The following is a 9479-nucleotide window of genomic DNA, read 5'->3' on the forward strand; positions in this document are numbered from 1 at the left end:
CTCCCGATAGAGACAAAACACATTATTCATCAAACACATAAAAGTAGTCGTAGCATTAGTCAAACCAAAAGGAACCACAACAAACTCATAATGCCCATATTTGATCCAGAAAGAAGTCTTGTAAATGCCCTCTTCTTTGATGTGTATTGATGATATTCTCAGCTCAAATCAATCTTCGAGAACATTTTTGCTCCCTTCATTTGATCAAACAATTCATCAATCTGAGGCAATGGGTACTTGTTCTTGATCGTCGCCTTGTTCAATTGTCTATAATCAATGCACAATATGAGAGTACCATCCTTATTTTTCACAAACAACACCGACGCACCCCAAGGCTATGCACTTGACCTAATGTATCCCTTGTTAAGCATTTCCTTAAGTTGCAACTTCAATTCCACCAACTCTGGATTTCTCATCTAATAAATACGTTGGTGTTGCTCTTGGTACCAACTCAATAGAAAGCTTCACTTCCCTATGAGGCAGCAACTCTGAAATCTCTGTCAGAAATACATCCTGAAACTACTGCAAAACTGAATACCTCTTCAAGACTTCCGCATCCTCAACATCCTTATTTTTATCACTAGAAACATGCATTGTGAACAATACACACCCTTTCCTACAATTGTGCTTAGCCTCAATAGCTGTAACCATTCTTACTGATGTAGGATTCTTCATTCCCTGCAAGATTCTCTTCTCCCCGTCATCATCCAAGCACTCAATAGTCTTCTCATAACAATCTATCTTAGTCTTATGAAGGTACAACCAATACATACCCAAAAGCATATTGTATGATCACAATGGAAGCACATTTAGATGCGTTGATGTATGCATACCATTTAGCTCAAATGCACAAGCCCTCGCCCAATGATGAACTCTTTTCTTAGTACATGTAGCCAACTGCACCAACCAAGACTCTACATGCACTTCTTTTCTCAAACCACACTTATCCAACAGGTCAGGATTAACATAACTATAATTAAATCCAAGGTCAATCAAAATGGAAACAACTCGATCACAGAACTTACCTTCCATCTCAATAATGCATGCCTAGTGATCCTCCTGCTTGTTATCAACTAATGCATAGATTTGAGGAATTCTCTAGCCCACATCCCCAACTATTTGCACATCTTAAGAATTGTAGATATTAGGTTTTCCACATTGAGACAATGGACAATCCTTCTTGCAATGATTCTTGCCACATATCCAACACTGCAATGATTCTTTGTCACTACCCTTATTCTACTGCTTTATAGGTTGAGACCTATGTCCCTTCTCTACTACATTAAACTTCTTGTAAGGAGCAACATTTTCCTCCTCACCTACATCCTTAGGTCTTGCTCACTTCGGTGGCCACTTTCATTTAGTCTTGTCATTCCCTTTCCCATCTCACTTAGGCTTGGACTTATGCTTTGATTGCTCATAATAGTGCTTGAACTTCTCAATGACTTCCTCCAGCAACTAAGGCTCATCATACTCAATGTGATCGTTAAATGTTAATGGAAGTCCACTGATAAGTCTTTGAACCTTTGTCTTCTCATCCTTGAGGTAAGGCACATGCCTCAACAATTCCAAAAACTTAGTCGTATAATCGTCATCTGTCATAAACCCCATCTTCAACTTGTAGAACTCCTTAGGCTTACCATCATAGTATCTCTCTGACAAGCACTTCTTTTGGAAAAGCCTTTTGAACTCATGCCAACTCAACTCTTCTGTCTTGATGCCTTTGACATGCTTCACATCTTCCCACCAAATGTCTACTTTCACTTTGAGAATGAAAATAGCTATCATACCTTTCATGTTCTCTGTATAATCATGCAGCTCAAAGAACTTCTTCATCCCAAGCAACCATGCCTCTGCATCTTCTGGTTTCTTCAACTCTCCATCAAAGATAAGAGATTTGGCTTTCTTGAACTCGTTTGGAAAATATCCCCTCACTCCTCCTGTAAGGATGATAACAATGATGACCATGATACATGTTTGAACCAGAACTAGAATAGAACCGATAACCGCTACCTCTTTCGTCAGGTGTATCCAAGAACTTATTATCTCTAATCGTGTCATCCTTGTTTGACTTGTGCCCTGATCGACATTAGCTACCATATGCCCCATTAGTCATGTCCCCATGTCCATAATTGATTCGTGGATGTCCCTATCTTTACAAATTTCACAAATTCTGAAGGATCATTGCATTGACCTCTACTTGTTTTTCTTGTGCCATGGCAAGCCTTTCTTGTGACTGAATGATTTTGTCATTATCTGCCTTGCAACTTCTGATTTCTACATTTAGACCTCTCAGGGTATCTGCTATGTCAGGAGAGTACTCATCTTTGTGTTGCTTATCTGATCTATAAGGAGAGTCACATGAACTGTAATCCATCATTCTGCTTGTCATCTATGATCTTGTATTTCTTGCGAACGTACCTTGTTAGATAACCAAATATAAACATAATCAACATACCTCAGTGAATCTCAGGGGAGGTTATCTCGTCTACACACATTAGTCAAGATTAGCAAGATACACACATACATATGTGTGTGTGTGTATGTGTGTGTATCAATATGTCGACATCATGCATGATAACACTAACTACATACACTGACCTCATGCACAACAACCATAACCATGACAATGCATGCATAACAATATGTATCCAGCCCATCCATTCCAAGTATTTGAACAATGCTCTAATACCAAGCTGTAATGTACCACCCCACTTTTACAAGCCCTTTGGGTAAATGTGAAACAGAGTGCCATTATCACATGACCTGACTTCCCAGCTCCAATTAAGGAAGTGGGACCTACAACTGAGACTTACTGACCACAAACGGACATCCTACAGGGATTACAGATCACCTAGGAGCTGAAAAAACACCCCAGGTGGTAAATCCCTAAGCTGGAACTTTGTTTCAGTGACCTAGACTCCCAACCACACCCTTGACATTGTATGCATGTGGTTGAAGGCCTTCAACCACACTCACAAGCCTTGTTCCATGTAGTTGTCACCTAAATTGTCCAGTTCAATGCCCGTGGTCCTGAGATCTGAGGTATAATTCCAGGCCGACCTCTAAATCCCTGCCTAGAGCTACCTGAGACTTATCATAATGATAAATGACATAAGGATGATGCTAAACATACAAAACTTGAATAAGAACTTGACCTAACCAGGCCTAACCATGACAGTCATTTCATCAAACATATAACAAAAATGTAAGCTACAAGTCATGAATGCATATCTGATCATAGGAGTCTGAAACTTATTTGAGAATCACCAAAAAGGTCTAATACCCTCTCATAGTAGTTGCAATAACACTTGTTAGCCCATGCATTCATTAAACATCATATACTTATCAAATATTGAACAAGTCATAACTAGAGCACATTACAAATCCATGCTTATAACTAGTGTATAACCATATTATTAACTATGACATAACAACCATCAAATCATCATAGTATCAAGTATAAGTGTTCATATAATATAATAGGAAAATAGCTCTTATTAACGTATGCAAAAGCCAGCCAAGTCAGGGAAGTCTACATACCACCCAACCATAGATTGAGCTGAACCAAATCTTTCTTTCAGCCAATCACTCCCGTGCCATATTCCAATCAAGAATTTGGGATCTCGAGACATAAACAACCAAAGTTTCCCAGAGATTAAACCACTTCCACCCTCAGGCTATTGCGATCTCACCAAAACCAGTCAAGAGATCACAAGCTCAAAACAAGCTTGGATGCCTCAAAGTTTCTTCACCAATACCTTGAGGAACTCTCCTATCTCCACCCATCTATCGAGGGCTTCCCAGAGATTAAACCACCTCCACCCCTAACCCTTTGGAATTTTCTTGAAACCACCTCACCTAGTTCCAAAACCTTCTGGCAATCCAAAGCTCAACCAAGAAAAGAATCCCATCATACAATGGTTATCTAGGAAATGGAAAGGCAAGGCTGAAACCACTATCAAACTAGGCAAAACCCATGCTAATGACAACAAATGAACCAAATAAACAAATGCATATACCATGCATTCACACCTCAACTAGGAAATCATACATGCAACCTATTACCTGGAAAATCCTCATGTTGAAGATGCTTGATCCAACCTTCCTTGGCTTGTCCTTTACTTTCCTGGTCCTTCCTTTGCATTCCTTTGCCTTCCTTTGTCTACTTGCTTGCTTTCTTCTCTTGGTGCTCTTCTCTCTCTGAAACTAATTCCAAAGCAAAAAGGACAAAACGTTGTGAACTAATCCTCAAAAGATTTTTTATCATTGAGACCTCTATTTTTCTTCATTTTCCTTCAATTTTCTCTCATGCAAACTTGTGACATTTCATCTCCATTTTCTCCTATTTTCCTTTATTTCATAAATAAAATGACAATTAATGTCTCTTTGCCTTTGCCAATGCCTCTGCCAATTTCCATAGCCATTAATAAACCAGAAGTGACACCCACTAGGATGTTTTGGCCAACATTCAGCTTGGAATATGTGTCCCATGACCCTGGTCTAATTTTGTCTTTATTAACCTTTATTACATGAACTTTTAACCCGGGGTTGTTACAGGACAATATCAAAGAACTTCATGTTTGGCTCTAAACCACTTGAACTAACTCTTGGGGCTAAAGTTAAGCCATAAATACAATGAAAAAAATTAGTTTTCTTCTTTTCCCTCCAAAATATTTTCCCCTAGGGATGACATCGTCATCTTGAATCCTATTGGTTCTTTAAAAGTTAATTTAGTTAGTACATTTTTTGTTTTGAGGTCCATTTTTTACCTCAAAATTCCCCTAATGATATTCGAAAACACTGATATCCACCCTCTAGAACACCACAAATTCAAAGGATATTGAGATGAAACAAACAATACAACACTGCAAGAAAATTTGAAATGGCTTCCATCTCCCAACCCTATCATATCCTTATTCCTAAGGTGCTTCGATGAAATGTCTTCCATATCTCAATCTTATCATGGTTTGCGTGCTTCAATATAGGAGGAAACTGAAAATCCAACAAAGTAGCATAAATGGATCATAATAATTTGCAAAATAGAAATGAGAACCAAACATCATATATGACGGGGAAAGGCTCCCATAGAGGAGACTCTCCCAAATGTGCCTCAAAATGCCTAAAAATGCCTAGGACTAGGGACTTTTAGTCATAAAGAATGCAAGAGATTGGAAAAATCTCCTCGCTTCCAAGGTTCACCCCCAAAAACAATACCCCACATCCCATACCTTATCTCTTTCATCTACCACCATCGCTCTTCAGGTTCGAGATACTTTCTCCCACCTAACCCCGACTACCACCCCCTACTTTATCCCTCTTCCTAGACTGATGTGTCTCTCCTCCCTTTCGCCCTAGCCTCCTCCCCTCGCCATGTTGATGGGACCTCTTTCCCATCTTCATTACCTATCTTCATCTTTTGCCATCCACCTTCTACCTTCTAGAACAATAAAAAAATTAAGGCATGCAAATTTCAATGAATTATTTCTCCCTTTCCTGGGACCTCCAATGACAATATCTTTTAATAGGTTTCTCATTTGTTCTTTTCACTGCTAATATTATGTCAAACATGAGTTATAATTGATAAAGTGGCTTTCATGGTGTGCAAACTTGTCCTCTGGTATTACTTTGAAGAATTTGGGAGGATGTAAAGATATAAGATACTAAGTGAAAGGATTGTTATAATGGAGAGACAAAGTCATGGAGGTGATAGAAGTTGAAATCATAAGAATGACAAGCAATGTGACAACAATAAAGAATGTAACAACGAAGCAGGAAATAGTAGAGTTACACATCGATCAATGAGAACAACTCTTCTCCCACATGAACATGAGAATGGAACGAGGACTTACTAGGTTTTGTACACTAGAAGTAGGGTAGAACACAGCTAATAGCAGCTTATATTCTCCAACACATAATGAAAATAATGGGCTCTAAACCGTAGTGTTAAAAATTATATGTTGATGGGTGGATAGAAAGTTGTTATGTATCTTAGGTGAAAAGCCATAATTTGTATCTATAGATGAGGCATTTTTTCAGCAGACAAATTATTTCTCTAAAAAATAGAGTAGTGTGGTTGGGGAGTAATAGAACATTATGCAAATCATATAAAAAATAGATGACAATGGTGTAAAGTCATTAGTTGACTAACCAAATTTTCCATCGATGACATGAGCAGGAGAAAAGTTGTCAGGATAGAGAATTGTGCCTAACTCTCATCAAACAAGGGTGGTGTTGCAGAATATTAATTGAGTCCCCAAAGATTATATCATCATCTCTATCCTCACTTTGATTTGGCATGCTAGGCTATTGATCATCTCTGGTGCAATCTTCTAACATTTAGTTTAAGACATGCTTAATGAGCTCTGGATGTGTCAACTTCTATATCGATTTACTCAATGGTATTATCATCGTCACTTTCACTGTTTTTTGTGTCACTGTTATACCATATGTTTTCTTAGGTTGCTCTAGTGGGAATTTTATAGGAAATGGCCAAACAAAATAACTCCCCAATAGCATTTTCCTCTGATTTGCACATTGTGAATGGAAGCAATAAAAATAAGTGTGACATTCACCCCAATCCAAACAATACCGAATAGTGTACAACAAACAATGCGCATGAAGTCAATATACTGGGTCCCAATGTGAAAGAGCAAATAATAAACGGTTTCATAGCATCCAATTACAATATTAAAAAGTCTCTGAACATCTTAGAGCTGCTTATCTAATGAAATTATACACATCTCTGTCAAACTCCTGCTCTCGCCCTAAGACTGATGAACATGACATTAGATCAGACAGAAATATCCCCCATGACTTACCCAAAAATATGTCATTGGCCCTAGGCCTCTATGCTCTTCCATAAAAAATGTCAGAAAACAGCGTAGGTGGCCTGGATCCCACTGATTGATTTCCATGATCAGGAGCTTCTCTAACGGAGCCCCTTCTTGAACCAGAGTCTCTAGAGAAGCGTTCAGTTGACCAAGAATTGCTAGATTCAGCCCGAACAATGTCAATACTGGATGGTTGCTGTCTAGAATGAGCTGAGTGGGGAGGGAGAATTCGACCTTCTGAGAATAGTAAATTTCTATCCGAGAAATCATGGCCAGCTGTAAACTCATCATACATGATATTAATGTACATTCCTTCTCCTATGTTTGAACCAGATGTTCTTCTTTCCTCTTCTAGGAACTGCTCAAGTGAAGGATTGATGTTTCTGTGGCAATCATGGTCATCAGAATCTCTGCATAATCTCCACCAGCTCTTGGATTTCTTAGGCCTTGTAATCTGCCTACTCCTCGGCACCTCAGATTCTCTGGAGGAAAGCTCTTGCCCATGAACAACAACTCTTGGAGATAATCCATCATCAGATTTAAGACCCATCAAGCTTCCCAGAGTGGTGCTTTTGTCAAAGAAGAAGGAACCTGTTGACTGCAATAAAAAGGGAAAGGAATCAAGAATGTCTGAAATATGCATCTAAGTTGAAAGCAAGGGAGAAAGATAACCTACAAGAAATATGTGCACAAGAATCTTTAATAACAGGAGGGAGAAAGATAACCTACAAGAAATATTTGCACAAGAATCTTTACTAACAGGAGGGAGAAAGGATAATCAATATCAGACAAACTTGATCTGGCTCATGAAATAACAGTGATAATGAGAAACAGTCATGATTAAAACAAGAACCATGAGAGCCAGGACAATTACTCACTACTCAGATTAACAGATACGAAAACCAATCAGAAAAACTTCAAATGGGTTATGGCCAGAAACAATGGGGAAGCATAATAATACGCAAAAGTCTTCTGGGTTACCGTTAACAAGAAAATCTCCATTTGGGCCATCACTGGCAACCTTCAATACACATTACTAATCAGCAAAATCTCAATCTGGCTCAATTAAAATCAAGGAAGAATCAGAGACAATACCCAACAAGAAAAATAAGTCCTGATCTAGCCATAACAAACAATGTAGTAACTATATTCAGTCAAAACAGATCCATTTTTCTCATCATTAACAGCATCAGTGAATCCACATAATCAATGCACCTTCAGCAACAGCAGTGAAGCCAAAAAAACAGTTCATCAGCAAAACTGTTGCTAAATATTTATCTGGGTTTAAGAAAAACAGGACATGAGCATTCATCAACAGCGTTGAAGAAACACAAGCAACAGGAATTCGGAAATCTGCGTATCACTGTGTAAATTAGGTTACCTCAGTGTCTAAATCTGATGAAGAGTATGAAGAAAAGCTTGGAGAAACAGTTGCCATGGCATCCAATAAACTGGGCTCTGCAACTCTGAGATTCGCCCCGACTCTCTCAAACTGGGGTGCTGAAAGCCTGAAGAAGCAGATATATTTCTCACCATTGATATGAATATATAACGCACATGACTTTCAGACAGTTTTGCAGAGAACCAAAAGACTGTTTGCTGTCCTCAGTGACCCCAATGACCCTGTTGTTGGGGAGTGTGTTGGGGATTCGGAGAAGGGAATCTGACAATCATTAAAGAACATGGATGTATCTGGAAGGACTTGAGTACTGTTATTTGGAAATGTCATAGAAGGTCCAACTAGGTCCTGCTGTTTGAAATGAATTATTGTTTTGAAAGGGGCTGTTGGGCTTTTTGAGATCGGATATCCGCTTGTCAAGGGACCCTGTCCCTGTCATAATTTTAAACTCGTCTATTCAAGGTCTGTCCACTATGTTCTGCTGTGTATGTCTTTTACTTGTTTTGGAATTGAGTTGAGTGTGTCGGTGAGAACTTTCAGGCCTTCCCATGCCCGTCGTATTCTCTTTGCATTTAAGGGCACCACATGATGATGCAGAGTATACATGTGTCGGTGCGGTGTGGCTTCCAAATTAGAATATAGGCATCTTAGAGATAACATAAAATTAGGTTCACAAGTAATTTTGTGGTTAGGTGGTATGGTAATAATGAAGCTCTTGCCCAAGCGGAGGCATTGTCAACCCTGTACTGGGCATCTAAGTAGATATTGTAACAGTGAAGGTATTGCCAAAGTAGAGTCATTGTCAACCCTGTAATGGGCATCTAAGTAGGTATGGTAACAGTGAAGGCGTTACCAAAGCTGAGGCATTGTCAACCCTGTAATGAGCAACTCTAGGCAGAGGCATTGTCAACCTTGTAATGGGCATCTAAGTAAGTATTCTTGCCAAAGCAGGGACATTGTCAACTCTGTAATGGGCATCTAAGTAGGGTTATTCTTATTTTGGATTCTGTTTTGAAGAATTTGCTGCTAAAAGCAAAAAGTTGTCTTGAACTTTACTATTCCAGAGGATATCTGAGTTGTCTTGAACTTTACTATTCCAGAGGATATCATCAATTGTACTAAATTGCTGAATTAAGTTGGGAATATGAGAATCAACATTAGATTTGCTAAATCACTTAATCGAGTCAACATTAACTTTGGTAAAACACTTAAACCCTTGTGTCACCATTAAAAAAAATTATTTATCA

General features: G+C 38.7%; 1 protein-coding gene across 1 annotated transcript; it reads right to left on the reverse strand.

Annotated features, from left to right (window-relative positions):
- Window positions 1-6645: 6645 nt before the first annotated feature.
- On the reverse strand, window positions 6646-8677 carry LOC149236471 (uncharacterized). Its single transcript, XM_089461571.1, has 2 exons — window positions 8215-8677; window positions 6646-7431 (listed from the first exon to the last, which is right to left on the reverse strand). The coding sequence occupies exons 1-2, from the start codon at window positions 8269-8271 to the stop codon at window positions 6850-6852; spliced, it is 639 nt and encodes a 212-aa protein (XP_089317697.1). The 5' UTR covers window positions 8272-8677; the 3' UTR covers window positions 6646-6849.
- Between the last annotated feature and the right edge of the window lie 802 nt (window positions 8678-9479).

This window comes from Pinus tabuliformis, chromosome 8, assembly GCF_031772625.1.
Source record: "Pinus tabuliformis cultivar Carrire ecotype Pingquan chromosome 8, CPIR1, whole genome shotgun sequence".
NCBI classification, from domain to species: domain Eukaryota; kingdom Viridiplantae; phylum Streptophyta; class Pinopsida; order Pinales; family Pinaceae; genus Pinus; species Pinus tabuliformis.

Excerpts from the sequence above, each read along its gene's own strand:
- LOC149236471 (XM_089461571.1), bottom strand. The coding sequence starts at position 8,271 with ATGGCAACTGTTTCTCCAAGCTTTTCTTCATACTCTTCATCAGATTTA. Across the intron at positions 7,432-8,214 it reads CATCAGATTTAGACACTGAG|TCAACAGGTTCCTTCTTCTT; the intron begins GTAACCTAATTT and ends TTTTTATTGCAG.